Genomic DNA, 15088 nt, shown 5'->3' on the forward strand with positions numbered 1-15088 from the left:
ATACCCATTCACACACCCATACTCACAACCGCGTCTCGCACCACCAAACCATGCGAATACTCGAATCAGCCCAGGGCGGGTTCTTCGTCTACTCAAGCTCTTCTGCGAAGTAAAGGCCCACCTCTGGTTTCCACCGTCTTCCCGTCACTTCGCTCACATCCCACCAAAATCCCTTCATAGACTCGATATTGTAGGGATACTACATAACCCAATGCTCAATCCCTTTCGTTTCATGATATTCCACCAAGACACTCATCTACCGACCGGTATTCATAACCCCGGCTTGACTACAACGCAACCCTACCAATCGCACAGCAGCTCGAACATATGTCTTATTTATCAATCTCAAAATTGTACGGAGTGATATGTAATAGCATACAAATGATGAGAAGAGAGTGGCCCGCTAACCTGCTAGATATGTCCAAATTTCCGCTCACAGACATGTTTGGCTCACTGGGCGACCAAAACAAGAACAGCCGTATATGTTGCAGCAACATAATTATGAATCTGTTCCACACGCAAGTCCGCACTTTCCGCAAGTGCCTCCCACTGGTGCTTGGTCCGCTCTTTACCAGCAAGGGACATCATGGCAAGATCCGCCAGGGCCGATTGCCAGTTAGTGCCAGTATCCGGCAACACGGCATCATCGATCAAGACCCGCGAGTCGGGGCCCATGGCAGCACGAATATTGCGGAGGATCGTTGCGGCTTTGTCGTCGGGCCAATCATGCATAATTCTACGGAGGTAGTAGAACTTGGCGCCTTGATTAAAGAAAATGTCAGCTTTTTTGCTATTATCTTTCAGGGTTGTATCCAATGGATAGAGGGAGACAAACCGATGATAGGCTGCGGTTGGAAAAAGTCATAAGCTTCAGCCTTCACACCATCAATAGGAGCGAGATCCTTCACTGCCTCTGGCAGGTCCTGGAGAACAAGGTAACCTAGGAGATTTGGGTACTTCTTTCCTAGCTCGATACATTGGTGGCCATGGCCGCCACCAACATCGACGAAGAAGGGTTTCTCCGGAGCCTGTGGGGTGGATGAATCCTTGGATGAAATCTTACGGGCTTCATCATCGAAAAGTTTGAATCCCTCGGTCCACTCTGATCCTTGAAGTGCAGTCATGATCTTTTGCAGGTTTCCGAAGTTCTTGGGGTTCTGGACAAGCCACTCGAATGAGGTGAGTTTAGTATTGTGGGCTTTCTGGAATGGGGTGTTGGTATTGACGGTGACATCTTGATAGTTGCTTTCAGCAAAGAAGTCAGGCATTGCTTGCATGACAGGTCCAATAGTGTCGTATCTAAGGTTGTATGATGATAGGTAAGCATGGGGGTTTGCCAGGTAGGGAATACTATGCAGCTTACCCGTGGTAGATCATGGCCTCGCCCTTGGGGTCAGCCAAAATATGAGTGAAGCTGCTTGCAGCGTACTCATTGACTCCGGTCTCTTTAATCACGTCCACTCCAGCTAGGTAGCGAAGGATTCGCTCTGAACAGAATGAATGTTTTAGAACTGGAAGTAGATACGGCCGTCTCAGAGGTCATTACCTAGGAGTGCAGGAGACGCTTCGGTCAAATCCGCAATCTGAGTGACAGTCAAGGGTTTATCACTTTCTGTGAGATGGCGAAGGAGCCCCAGGTCTGCACTGATTCGGAGCATCGCACTCGTTAGTCCCTACAACTGTCAGCACTTTAGGTAGCCCCGAATTGTAGTAAATAATGACGAACCGGTACTGCAAGCTCCAATAAGGTATCGCGTGGAGATTGAATTTCAACCTTCACTTGTTTAAGTGCCCGAATGATGTTCAACCGACCAGCTTCATCGGTGTTTTGGGCGATAGCTTGGATCTGAGCAACGATGGAGTCCATATTGACACAAATGAGGTAAGAAGCTTCTTGGGTTAAAGAAAGAAGTTAAGAAAAAGGCTGAAATGATGGGTCATTATGAATTTCCTAGTGAAAATAGGCCCTTACATACCCCTCGTCTCACACATAATTCCCTTAGTAGAAATCCACGGAGACCGCGGAACTTCCGCGGATTCGCCGGACTTTGATTGGTCAACTTCATCAATGACATCTCGCCCCCATTTCACCCCCTCGACCTCCCAGGGCTGAACAAACACTGTCTCATTAATATTCAGGGGCAGAGATGCATCGAATCGAGAAAGAGCGTATTAGATCTTCACGCTCGCGACCTGTATCTTGCCACTTCTGTCGATCGGGGAAGTTGAAGTGTAATCGGCAATTCCCTTGTTCCAACTGCACAAGTCGGGGCAAGACTTGTCAGCTGTATCCTAATACTGCATTATCTGCTAGTCCTCAGTACCAGACTGATGGATTGCCAGGTAATGATCATACAGATGTACTGGCCCGCTTACGGAGGCTGGAAGAGATAGTGATCACCAATGGACCAGCGTATAGACCACAAGTACAAGATACTACCCAGGCTTCATCACTCCCTTCTCCTCCTGACCCAATATCGAATCAACCATACATGATTCAGGAAGGGCAGTCATCTGCAGCGGCTGCGACTTGGCTGGAAGGCGAGATCACATCGTCAGGCTCACTGGTAGGCTATCTTGATGGGACCAAATGATAGGAAATTGATCGCTGACAAAAGCAAAAATGTACAGGGTAATCTTCTAAAGTATGAGATTGAATTCAGAACTTGTCCCATTCGTAATGCAGTGGGATCTGAACCAATGGCATATCAAGCCCAGCCCATGAAAAGATGTATCTGGCTGCCACTTCACAATGAAGCGAAAATAATACTGGAAAAGTACATCAAAGAGATCACCTTCCTCCATCATGTGGTTCATATTCCCTCGGTGCGTACCATGATAGATGAACTCTATTGTGACCTGAGAGAAAGCAGACCGGTCAAGATTGGATACGTTTCATTGCTCCTCGGCATTCTCGCCAGTACCACCACATTCTGGACTGAACGCGACATGTGCAACCCCATCTTTTCGACTGCTGAAGAAGCAGTTGCACAGTCTATACAGTGGATGAGACTTGCGATGGAGGTGGTCGATTACTCGCGTTACAAACACTTCGAATCAATACATGATATCCAAGCGATGATCATTCTATTTTTTGTGACAACCAACATCGTGGGAATCACATCCCAAGCCCGGCATATGATTTCCACTGCCATATCATTTGCAAGACAACTATCGTTGCATCGGATCGACTATCCACACAATTCTAACCTGGATATACCTTCACCTTCCTCTGCGAAAGCAGAAATATGTAGAAGAGTGTGGTGGTATCTCGTGGCGTCTGATTGGTAAATTTTCTTCTCCCTTTTTCCCTTCTTATAAGAATGTGAGTTCATTCGATGACAGGCAGATGTCACAGATATCCGGCCCACAGAAGGGCACGTATTCAATTGATCCACGCCACATGATGACCAACAAACCTTGCAACGCGAATGATGAAGATATTGTAGACGGGATGGTTGGAGTTGGAAAGCCACTCACACATCCCACATCGATGTCGTACTGTCTCCAAAGGATTCGATTGGGCGAGTTTTGCCGCGAAATCACAGATTATGCCCCATTTGGAATGTCCGATCCAGGAGGCCCGGACTATGAGCACACGAAACAGATTGACGTTAAGATTTGTGAGTTTGCCGAGAGTCTACCCTCGTTCTTTTCGTTGGCCTTTAGATCGGACGAGCTGCCAAAATCCGATCCTCGGAGGTCTCCCGGAATAATCATCCAACGATACAAAATCAATTTCCTGCTGCATGCGCAAAGGTGCAGATTTCACCTGCCTTACTTGTCACGAGCGTCGAAGGATCCTACATATGATTACTCACGCAAAGCATGTCTGGAAGCTGCTCGAATGGTGATCCGAACCGAGCGCCAACTCTCGGTGGAGGTGATCCCCTTTGTGGCGGCGCGCCTGAAATTCCCAGGATTGCTACATTGCATCGGCATGGCGATTATTGTTCTCCTCATAGACTTTTGCGGGAGCGGTCATCCGCAGGAAAAGGACATAACGGAAACTTTGGAAGCATTTTCGATTCTAGAAAATGCGAAAGAGAAATCTCCTCTTGCAGGAAAGCTGCTTGAAACTTTCAAGACGGCTCTTCGCCGGCACAGTGCTTCGGGTTCGGCCATTCAGGGAAATATAACAACACCATTCACCGTTCAAGACCCCGAGACTTCGCCAGGACTTGCCTGTGGTTCTCCGGCACCCACAAGCATGATATATCCGGCAGGTGGTAACATCGATGACTTCCTGGTAGACCCTACCTTTCCTGCTCTAGATGATCTCTGGCAGGTGTTCGATGACAATGTGGACCCTGGAACAGTGGACTGGAACAACTTCTTTGCCGAGTGGGATACTGCATTTCTGTCTATGTAGTATTAGTAGTAAGTAAACGACCGGTCTCGGCATAGGATTTGAAATCCGCGGCATTATGACGCATGATATGTCAATTGATTTTATGTAAACACTTTCGTCATTCCTACAATATCCATGGATAGTGCATTGAACCCCACTTAGCTATCCGCCCACGCCCAGATTAGGATCGACATAGCACATCGGATTAAACTTCGTAGGTATATGCTAATAAACGGAGGAGGCGATCAGCCTAACGGCGAAGAACCCCATCCATCCCACCTATGGGTAGGTACACTACAATCTATACTAATAAGAGCAAGGCCAATGAAAGTAGTGGCTTTCTATGCATTGTAAGTCCGGTATATAAGGCTTATAATTTTTCTATTATATCTAAATGCATGTCATGATATTCAATCAGATGCAACTAGTTATATAGCATTGGTTGATGGGCTTGCATAGGGAATAATATTGTCTGGTTCCTAGACGCATTCTTACTTTCCCCTTGTACAGGAACATTACCTCTCGTGTCAGCTTCCAGGGATCTTTACCGTATCATATCATCAATTAATGGGCTATATTATACAACATATGTAATACAACGTCCACGGGTACATACATGACACGATTAGCGGGGCTCTAGAATCCCAGATTAGGGGACTTATTGTGCGATGATCGTCTAGATCAAATGCTCCAATATACACGCGTTGTCTGGACTGTTGCACGCATATACTGCGCTGCGGAGTAAAACCAGTTGTATTACAACTACGATGTGTACAATGGTTCAAATAGTGCAAATAGCATGACGTGGGTAATAATTCCACAATGAGAGACTTTATGTTAATGTACCATGGTTGAACAATATAAAAATAGTCGGATGTTGTCGTTGGCCGGGTCCAGTTCGGAGGTTCCACTTCCATATTGTTCAATGATGAGTAACTGTCGGCTTCACACCCGTGGACAATCCGATCCAATCTCTTGGTGTACTTTGCATTCTTTTGATCTTCGTCTTTCATCATACTTATGAGATGGTGTTTTATGTTGTAAGTCTCTACCCGCATTTGTTACACAGTCCATAGTCATTATACAACGTGTGGCAACTATTCTTTATATGTATCACAATTTTACCTCAACTCTATGACCACACTGAAGGATACAATGTACGTAGTATGTACACCAGATAAGGGACACTAGTCAGATATCCACTGTTGTTAGTAACAATGGCGTCTACCTAGGTAGCTCTATCACATCATTTTTATTTATTGTCTTGTTTGCTATACTTTACGATACACTCCACATGGTGGTAGAAGTTCGGGTGGTAACTATATCACATGAGCAAAAGGATCACACCCATGGGAATGATTGTTTATATGTAGAATATATACTAACTGCTGGATCAAAAACTGGAGTATTAGCTAGTATCTTGACCCATATGATCCTCACTATCTAGCAACAACAATGGGACTTCGTTGAATGACCTGAGTCTCTTTGAGTCTCTACGAGACTCAAATAGGCAGTGATCTATGGGAAAATGCATGTTGCCACTTTCAATCGGATTACCTGGACTGTAAACACTAAGTCCACATCCCTCTCATACCCAGCCAGTGACCATTGTCCGTCTCTTCATATCCTGCTTTAAAGTGGAGAAACAAGCACACTCTTGTAATCCATTTTGCTCCACATCTCAATGGATTGGAACTCTGTTCAAGATGACGTTGTGCGTGTTGCTACGCATCTCGCTCCGGCTGGTTCGGACCTACTATTATCTACTCTCCGGGACCAGGGTATTGGTCCATCGGAGATATTCCCCACGGTCAACGGCATGAATGGCTGACAGCATACAGTTTCTATTGTTTCTTTGTGTTTTCATATCGGGGGCTTTTGCCGGTCTTGTGTGCCCTGATGTTACATTCTTCGTTGATTCGTTTGGAGCTTTAACCCACCGCTTCTTATAAAGATGCACTCTCCCCCAAATCCGTGCTCCCTCAACTAAACCCACATCTGCCACCACAACTCTACAGGTAGATATTGTCAGATTGTTCAATTGTTCACGATATTCTTCAAAAGGGGCGTCGTGTCCATTCGCCCACTAATCAACCTATTCACATTCGCCGAACAGCAACGATGAGGAACTTCATTACCCTCGCTGCCTTTGCTGCCGGCTCCAACGCCCTCGTTAGCCGCACTGATAGCTGCTGCTTCAGCCTCACCTCCTCCGGCGGTGCCTCCGGTAAACTTGGCCAGCTGGGTGATGGCCAGAATCGCATTGGCGATGATAGTTTACAACCCGCACAGTACTGTATCGACTCTAACGGCGCAATTACCGATGACAAGGGCCGTGGATGCATCCTCACGCGTAAGTAAACTAATCAATTCCCGATATACCAACCATCAAAGAATGTATATCTGACTGTATGACAGCTCCCACCACTCAACTCCAGTGTGATGAGGGTGTGTCTGCTACCCCCGGTTTCTCTATCAACTCCCAGGGTAATCTTGAGTATAACAACAGCCCTGACTTCGTTGCCTGTGCCACAGGCCAGAACGGGGGTCTGAATGTCTACACTACCCCCAACAAGATGGACGTCACTGGCTGCGTGAACGTGCAGATGTCTGCTGACTCCTGCTCGGGCACTGGCACCGGCCCTGGTGGTCCTGCTCCTAGCCCCGCTCCTACTCCTAGCCCCGCTCCTACTCCTGGTCCCGCCCCTGGTCCTGGTCCTTCTCCCGGTCCTGGTCCTGGTGCTGGAGGTGGTGGTCCTAGTCCTGGTCCCGCTCCTGGCCCCGCTCCCGCTCCTGGTCCGGCTCCCGCTCCTGGCCCTGGTGCTGGAGGTGGTGGCCCTGGTCCTGCGCCTGGCCCTGGAGGTGGTACTACTCACACTGCTACGACTACTATCACTGTCACTGACTGCAGCTGCCCTACCTCTAGTGCCCCCGGGGCTCCTGGGGCTCCCGGTGGCGGTCAAGCGTCAGTTCCTGGTCCTCAGCCCTCCGCCCCTGGCGGAGGTGGAGGTGGTGGAGCACCGCAGCCTTCTCCTAGCATGCCTGCCCCATCCGGTGGTGCTGGTATCAAGACTTCTGTTACACAGCCTGCCCCCGGTGGCGGTGGCGGTGGTGGTACACAGCCTGGTATCTCCGCTAGTGTGCCTCCTTTCTCCAATGGCGGTGCTTCACACCCTGGTGGTTCTGCTAGTGTGCCTGCTCCCACTGGCGGTGGTACACGCCCTGGTGGATTTACTAGCGTGTCTGCCACTACCGGGAGCCCGCAACCCCCTGGATCTCCTTCCGTTCCCGTTACCACTGGCGGTGGCCCTCGTCCCACCGGATCTCCCACCGCATCCGTCCCTGCTAGCTCTGCCTCTCCCACCGGCTCAGCCACTGGAACCTCCGGCGGTGCTTGTGCCACTACCCTCTCGGGCAGTGTCCAATCGGGTAACTACGAGACCCCGCACCTTATTGTTCCTGTCGACTCTTCCTCGCCCGACACCGCCGCAGGAAGTGGGCTTAACGGTACCGTGAGCTCGACCACCTCGACTGTGTTCAACTTCGACATCCCGAACTCCGACGCTGGCAAGACCTGCAGCCTCATCTTCCTCTTCCCCAAGCTTGAGGATCTCGAGACCTCGTCTTTCAGCTTCAGTGGTGATGGAAATATTAACTTCGCTCAACTCTCTGCCATCGCCGAGTCCACAACATCCTTCAGCAATGTACCCTCGGTGGCCCGGGACCTTGACACCATCACTGTTTCCCCCGGCAACTCATACCTTGTCTCTACCTTCTCTTGCCCGGCTGGCCAGGCTGTCGCATATCAGATGAAGAACGCTGGCAGCACTGACTTCGACTTCTTCGAGGACTGGAACCCCTCTCCGTAAGTTTTTCTTCCACTTTCCCTTTTGCCTGTATATCAGCTAACAGCACTTTCAGTCTTGGTCTGTTCATCACTACTTGCTAAGTGATGAACCTTTGTGCAAATTGGCAGTTTGCGACTATGGGCATGCATTTTTGATGCCTTGTAAACTTCCATTGACGTCTACGCGTCGATATGTATTTTCTTGATATTTTCCTTTTCATTTTTTTTTTGGTCCGGTGTCCATACGGAAGTAACCCTTCTCAAAAGCTGACTGGTCTATTTGGTGAATCAGAAAACATAGCCATATCTGGTTGATGTTGTAATCGAGGCGCATGCATATAGCGTCAACGTTCCTTCAGCTTGTGTGTATCAGTACATGGAATTCACTCCTTAGTTTTTTTTTTTTTTTGTCTTTTAGTAGCGTAAGCAAACAATATTCTACTTTCTCCACCTGGGTAGCAAAAAAAGTATTACCTCTAGGGGTTTATGAAAGAAGAAAAAAAAGAAACTTCGATACCGGGAATCGAACCCGGGGCCGCGGAGGTCATATAATGAAAATCCGCTAGGTTAACCACTACCCCATATCGAACTTGGATGGGAAATTGAGCCGTTAAGTTTATTATGACCCTGGAACAATAGAATATGGTCCCTCCAATACACGGTTTACCTACTCCCCATATTATCTCGGCAGTGTGTTGTCCATGGATGTCAAAAGTCTAGGCCCACGTGTCAGCTTAGCCACTTCGAGGCAGCCAATCATATGAGAATAAAAGAACAGGGGGATGCCAAGGGCTATTGATGCCAATGCCAAGCAATGCCCTTTGTCACTAGGCAGATATGTTTATTTCCCCTTCTTCAGATCTTCGGATGTTCTGATATTCTGACTTCCTGATCTTCCCCAATTGTCTCGTTTTTTTTTTAAGGGGGAAGTCCTGAAGTCAACATGGAAATCCCCGCAAAACTCCCCTTCTCCAAGCGGCGGATCCCGCCTCGTGTTATCATCTCGTGTGTCAAATTTCCCCAGGTCCCCACAAATCGCTGAACTAACAATTCCTCAGCTACATCTTTGACTATCTAATCATTATGTACGGACATCAATTTCCCTCTTTTTAGTTTACACTGACGCCGGAAATAGTGCCTGTGCTATCGGCTTCTCGATTCTCAATAAGGTCGAGCCCTTCCACCAACACTTCTCCCTTACCAACATCTCCATCCAATATCCTTATGCCGTACACGAACGTATCCCGATGGCCTACGCCCTCCTTATCTCCGCTGCTTTCCCACTCGTCCTCATTATCCTTTACACCTTGTTCATCGATGGCTTGTTTTCACACCATAAGCCACAGGACGTAGCGTCGGGGAAGCGGAAACTGCGAGGTCCGCATCGCTGGAAGGACAGACTTTGGGAGCTTAATTGTGGTATTTTGGGTCTTTTACTGGCTCAGGGACTCGCTTTCGTCATCACACAGGCGCTGAAGACTGCATGTGGCAAGCCGAGACCCGATCTCATCGATCGTTGTCAACCACGCGCTGGTAGCAAGGACCTTTTCCCAGGATTGTCCAACTCAACGATTTGTACAGGTGACCCTGCGTTGTTAACAGATGGATTTCGGTCATGGCCGTCCGGTATGCAATATGACCCGATACTGCTCTTTAGAGTCGCGAATGCTAACCTTGATTCATCTAGGCCACAGTAGTTGTGTGTATACCCCACTTGCGATTTATCGGGGTTTTCCCTATTACTAACACTGTCGAATAGCCTCCTTCGCTGGTCTCGTTTACACATCGCTTTGGTTAGGCGGAAAGCTGCACATTATGGACAATCGCGGTGAGGCCTGGAAGGCCCTTCTCGTCATGGTTCCTCTCCTAGCAGCAGGTCTCGTGGCCGTATCGCGTATCATGGATGCGCGCCACCACCCCTTCGACGTGATCACGGGGTCGATGCTTGGGGTGGTCTGCGGCTTTGTCGCATATCGCCAGTATTTCCCACCGCTCAGCGAACCCTGGCGCAAGGGCCGCGCCTACCCAATCCGAACCTGGGGGTCAGATCCTGCAGGGCCCGATACCGTTCGATTTGTCGGTTCGAAAGACGATAGCTCGGTTGCTCTCCGCAACGCCGAAGACGAGCGCATGGACCCAGATATCCCCAGCTCGGAACATGCCAGACCCCACGCCTCTACCTATCTTCAACCCTCCAACCCATATGCATCCAATATGTACAATCGCCGCCCACACGACCATGATGCGGATGGTGCTTGGTCGTCGAGTGAGGATGACGTTACCAACGGGTATGAGATGCGACAGCAGAATCATGGTGCCGGTCACCATGCGCCTCAATATGATCCTAGTAATGCCTATGTATCCCAGACACAGCCACTGACGTCTAATGTGGGAATCCATCCTTCTGACCCGATGGCGGGTCCGGGGCGTCCGTTGACGGACATGCCCAGTCGGGCCATTTGAAGGTGAATGATGGGGTTATTGATGATTTTCACAGTCTAGTTCAGAGTGGTAATTTCCCAGGTTATCTGTTTATGATTTGATTCAGCCATAGATTATTGCGGTGGCTGGTGATACAACTCTGTACTAGTATGATTATGAGCATATTGGCGTTGAAAACAAAAGACTCTGCATCTGTTGCCATCGAGACCAAGCATAGATTTAATAAGAGTTCTATACCTCTTTTAACAGAAATAATGATCTATACAATTTACTACCAGTACAATGAAGTCCAGTCCTGTACGGAGTACTCTGTAGAGTCTCCACTTAAATATGGTTGGCTTGACAACAAGGATCTATATTCACATACCCTAACCTACCATCCCGAGGGATACGGGGTGATCAAATGCAAGACATTAATTAAAAGGGGACGGCTCATGCAAGTGCCTAGACTAATCAATACATAAAAAGTGTCGAGATCACCATTGAGGGACTCGGGTTACCCCAGCCACCGACATCGTACATTGTGAGTCGCCCAGCCTCCTCGGCCTAAGATGACGCTGAATATCTTTTTTTATTTCCCCTCTTATTTCTGTCTTTTTCCTATTTTTTTTTTTACCTTCCCTTCTGTATCCCTCTGCATCTTCTACCTCGTGCATACTGCACTGTAATCGCAACTGCCTGTGCTTTTCTTTTTTGCGAGCTTGTGTAGCCCCCCCCCCCCCCCACGATCTTGTCACTGTACCTCGAACATACCAAACACATCGGGACAGTTGCACATTCCAAAGATCTGAAACCCAATCTCCCTTTGAACAGCCGAGATGATTGGCAGCGTCTTCTTCATATTCAACCGCCTGGTTGAGATCGTCTTCCTGATCCCAATCATTGGCATGCTGGTACGTCCCTCTATCAACCAGTCCGATCAGCAATACCCCTCCGAGTTTCCCGCTAACGATGTCTCCGAACTTAGGCCTACTTCGTCAACGGCTACCTAAAAGCAAACGAGCTGACCCCACCATATATCCTGGTCCTCTTCATCGTCAGCGTAATCGCCATCTTCTGGGCCCTCGACACTCTAATCCGCTTCTCAACAACAAAGCGATCCGCAATCTTCGTCGCATTCGTGGACCTACTCTTCTTCGGCGCCTTTATCGCAGCCGTCTACCAGCTCCGCTTCATCGCCAATGCAGACTGTGCCAGCTGGAATGGCGGCTCCGTCTGGATCTCCCTGGGTCCATTTGGGTCCTATGGCCAGCGTACAGATAACCCCCTAGCGCTGAACGTCAACAAGACTTGCGCTATGCTGAAGGCTTCCTTCGCGATCGGTATCATGGAGACGGTATTCTTCTTCTGGACTGCGCTGCTTGCGCTGTTCCTGCACCACTCGCATAATCCGACTGTTAAGGAGACAACGACTGTTCGGAGACGCAGTCATTCCAGTCGTCGTGGTCATGGCTCTGGATCGCACTCGCGTCATCGCAGCTCCAGTCGCAGACCTGCGCCTTATGTCGTTTGATTTTGTTTTATATGATCTGCTTTTCTTTTTCTTTTGTTTTTACGCGAGGTGCTTCTCATGATTGAATGAAGATCATATGCCTTAATGAGATACGGATTGGGATATTTCCTTGGATGGTTTGATGCCAGAACAACTGCGCAATCGCAGCGATGAGTACAATATTCAAATTTTGGTTTTATATGCTGGAAAAATGGCCATTACGGGCATTTGAGATTACGGTCTCCATGTCTTTTCATACTATTGTTTAGTTTTGTTTGCAATGCCAGCTCCATTATGATCAACACATCATATCCAACTTATATTTCTGCGGATTTGGCCGAATTGCTCACTGTGTTACCTGGTCTCTCAATATCCATAGAAGCTGGCGCGCTAGCTTTATCTATGAAGAACTAGTAGGCCTAGGTAATGGCCTAGGTAATGCTTCCTAAACAGAAAGGGACCTCGGGGGTCAAACTTGCATGTTGAATAACGCCCCTAATTTCAAGTTGCATTTGGATTTAGGCTCTTGTATGGATAGACCCAATATGAAATACGAGGAGCCAAGATCCTATTGTGACAAAGATCTACTCGGCCTTTCGTATTTCGTCCCGCGACCCGTCTCTATAAATACTACATCCAGCATTGACTTGCGCACTTGTTGTCTAATCTTTTCTAATAAATCTATACTGTAACCATGATGTCTACCCAACACTGGATAGGAGGGTTTCGACCACTTGCTCTCATAATTGCATTGATTGTACTGGGGTTCAATATTCTTCCTGTACAAGCGGCGATTCCTACCTCTCAGCGCTTCGATCTATCAAAGCCTTCATACGACCTCTTCCGCAGCAAGTCCCTGCATGATACGACTGTGCAGCAAGGCTTCGCATTTGACAATACCAATCGCCGACTTTTTGTCGCCCAGCGACGTGATGGTTCCTCCGAGACTTCGGGTGACCTATGCATTACCCAACTTGACTTCGATGGCAATTACGTGGGATACATGCATTTAACCAGTTTTGGTCATGGCGTCTCCTTTGGCGCTCAAGCAGTCGGCTCATCATCCTACCTATGGACGGAAGTGGAGACTAATTCGAATGGATATGGCAAGAAACTTGCTCGATTCAAGTTTGTTAGCGGAACTACGCTCTCGTCGTCTTCGTCATCACTCGAGAAATTCGTCCCCATCACTGGTGCTACAGAGCATACGTGCTCCATTGATCCCGTGAACAACCGTCTCATTGTCCGTCACAACCTCAGTGACGGTAAACACATTGCCGTGTTCAACTTGGATGAGGCAACGGATGGGGATTTCTCCAGTCCTCTCGCGAATTTCAAGCATCCGTCGTTGGACACGGCATCGGCTACATTCCAAGGGTATGCAGCATATGGCCAGTATATCTATCTCTTGTACGGCAACTCGTATGATGTCACCGGTGGTAAGGTCAATTCAGACGTGACCACTGTCAACATGAATACTGGATCTGTCGTCCAGGGTCCTCTCATTACAAAAGCGGGATCAACACTATCATTCCGTGAACCTGAAGGATTGGCCATCTACAAGACAGCGGCCGGGGAAGTTCGTCTTTTCTTGGGATTTGCGTCGGGTGACAGTGGCGATCGGCGATCGAGTTTATTCTACAAGAATGCATTGGTTTAGTCTGTACACATCAATTAGGAAGCAACTTATTTAAAAAAAAAATAAAAAAAATTCGCAGTCAATCTAACCTACCTATTCACCTCAAACTAAGCTTTCAAAACAATCCTATCACAACTCCGGCGAAAGTAAACTGAGAATATTCTCACATATCCTCCAGATCAAACCGCATGTACAGCTTGTGAACGTCAGCATCAATATGGAAAGTAATGATTCTCGCAATTCTCTTTCTCCCTTGTCCCCACGCACACAGAATGAACGCTGCAACGACTTTACCTATTCCAGTCCCCAGTAGAGCACTGAACTCAGACGAGGAAGGCTCCCAGATCTGATGTGTGCTGGATGGATAACGAAGTCCTTCGCGCAATTTGCACACCTTTTTGATACAGGATAGAGTGTTCGTTTCGTTGACATTGGGCACAAATACGTTCCTCAGGCTGTCCAAAGGGAAGTCGAATATGTAGGCTGCCTTAGTGAACTCGGAGATGTATGGATCATCGCTCCTCTTGGATCTAAAGATATCGTCAATAATGATCACACCTGGCCCAGTGCGTCCAATCCACCACACTGGTGGGCCTTCGTCACGCTGCGTAATGCTGATGCTTCGATAGGTGGTATTCGCGTTGGTCATGTTAAGAGTGGTTAGTAACTTTGCATCTAGTTTCACAGATGTGTGGTTGACGATATAGTCCCGGTGTTTGGGTATCAAAGTGAATGTGGAAATAGGGTACGGGCAACCCGCTGCACGGTAGTTTTCGATCCATTTCTGTAGGTTTCGTCCCTTCTTTTCCCATAGAGGGTAATTGTCGGCCATTCTGCTCTGTGATAGCGGTTAATATGCTGAATAAAATGAAGTAATGGAGACTATCCTGTCAAAGTACTTACTGACTCGTGGATTTATTTGTATCGTATATCTTTTTTTCCACGGGATGCAATTGTGACCAGTGCTGGCTTTTATATCTTTAGACCGAGACGAGGCTAGGAATTCAAAAGAACACTTGATCAAAGCGATTGACTAAAATCTAGACAATGAAGCAAAAGAAAACAAAGCAAAGAAAAAGAAGTGTAATAAAACAAAGAACAACTCTAGAAGTAAAGATTCCTCTTGAAAGGATGTTGGAACTAATGGAAGTGAGTGAGTGGACCCAAGTCCGCTCAAGAGGTGTTCTTGCAAATTGATGCACAATTAAAAGGCATTGTCTCCCTGAACAAGTTTATTATTAGGGCTTGCAGTGGATCTCCAGACCCTTGGGCAAGAGAACTTTTGCAACAGCTTGGATGGGTTGTCTTGATTGGTGA

General features: G+C 47.9%; 8 protein-coding genes across 8 annotated transcripts; 6 read left to right on the forward strand and 2 right to left on the reverse strand.

Moving 5' to 3' along the window:
- Positions 1-450: 450 nt before the first annotated feature.
- On the reverse strand, positions 451-1867 carry N7455_002460 (uncharacterized protein; the record flags this gene model as incomplete). Its single annotated transcript, XM_040953213.2, has 5 exons — positions 451-761; positions 836-1299; positions 1364-1487; positions 1547-1673; positions 1727-1867. The coding sequence occupies 5 exons, from the start codon at positions 1865-1867 to the stop codon at positions 451-453; spliced, it is 1167 nt and encodes a 388-aa protein (XP_040816222.2).
- Positions 1868-2147: 280 nt separating this feature from the next.
- Positions 2148-3291, forward strand: N7455_002461 (transcriptional regulator family TF; the record flags this gene model as incomplete). The annotated part of the gene is made up of 2 exons (XM_065604283.1): positions 2148-2567; positions 2632-3291. 2 exons carry the CDS (start codon positions 2148-2150, stop codon positions 3289-3291), a joined length of 1080 nt encoding a protein of 359 aa, XP_065462774.1.
- A 112-nt stretch (positions 3292-3403) lies between these two features.
- N7455_002462 (fungal specific transcription factor domain-containing protein) lies at positions 3404-4372 on the forward strand (the record flags this gene model as incomplete). Its single annotated transcript, XM_040953378.2, has 1 exon — positions 3404-4372. One exon carries the CDS (start codon positions 3404-3406, stop codon positions 4370-4372), a length of 969 nt encoding a protein of 322 aa, XP_040816353.2.
- A 2100-nt stretch (positions 4373-6472) lies between these two features.
- Positions 6473-8300, forward strand: N7455_002463 (putative GPI anchored cell wall protein; the record flags this gene model as incomplete). Its single annotated transcript, XM_065604284.1, has 4 exons — positions 6473-6704; positions 6770-6959; positions 7278-8216; positions 8273-8300. The coding sequence occupies 4 exons, from the start codon at positions 6473-6475 to the stop codon at positions 8298-8300; spliced, it is 1389 nt and encodes a 462-aa protein (XP_065462775.1).
- An 841-nt stretch (positions 8301-9141) lies between these two features.
- Positions 9142-10661, forward strand: N7455_002464 (phosphatase PAP2 family protein; the record flags this gene model as incomplete). The annotated part of the gene is made up of 5 exons (XM_040953396.2): positions 9142-9203; positions 9257-9283; positions 9334-9824; positions 9886-9897; positions 9958-10661. The coding sequence occupies 5 exons, from the start codon at positions 9142-9144 to the stop codon at positions 10659-10661; spliced, it is 1296 nt and encodes a 431-aa protein (XP_040816319.2).
- A 797-nt stretch (positions 10662-11458) lies between these two features.
- Positions 11459-12153, forward strand: N7455_002465 (uncharacterized protein; the record flags this gene model as incomplete). The annotated part of the gene is made up of 2 exons (XM_040953264.1): positions 11459-11533; positions 11608-12153. The coding sequence occupies 2 exons, from the start codon at positions 11459-11461 to the stop codon at positions 12151-12153; spliced, it is 621 nt and encodes a 206-aa protein (XP_040816154.1).
- A 676-nt stretch (positions 12154-12829) lies between these two features.
- On the forward strand, positions 12830-13792 carry N7455_002466 (putative FacC-like extracellular signaling protein; the record flags this gene model as incomplete). Its single annotated transcript, XM_065604285.1, has 1 exon — positions 12830-13792. One exon carries the CDS (start codon positions 12830-12832, stop codon positions 13790-13792), a length of 963 nt encoding a protein of 320 aa, XP_065462776.1.
- Positions 13793-13934: 142 nt separating this feature from the next.
- On the reverse strand, positions 13935-14603 carry N7455_002467 (uncharacterized protein; the record flags this gene model as incomplete). The annotated part of the gene is made up of 1 exon (XM_065604286.1): positions 13935-14603. The coding sequence occupies one exon, from the start codon at positions 14601-14603 to the stop codon at positions 13935-13937; it is 669 nt and encodes a 222-aa protein (XP_065462777.1).
- Positions 14604-15088: the final 485 nt, after the last annotated feature.

Source organism: Penicillium solitum (assembly GCF_028829755.1).
Source record: "Penicillium solitum strain IBT 25940 chromosome Unknown utg000001l_segment0_segment0, whole genome shotgun sequence".
Taxonomy (NCBI): domain Eukaryota; kingdom Fungi; phylum Ascomycota; class Eurotiomycetes; order Eurotiales; family Aspergillaceae; genus Penicillium; species Penicillium solitum.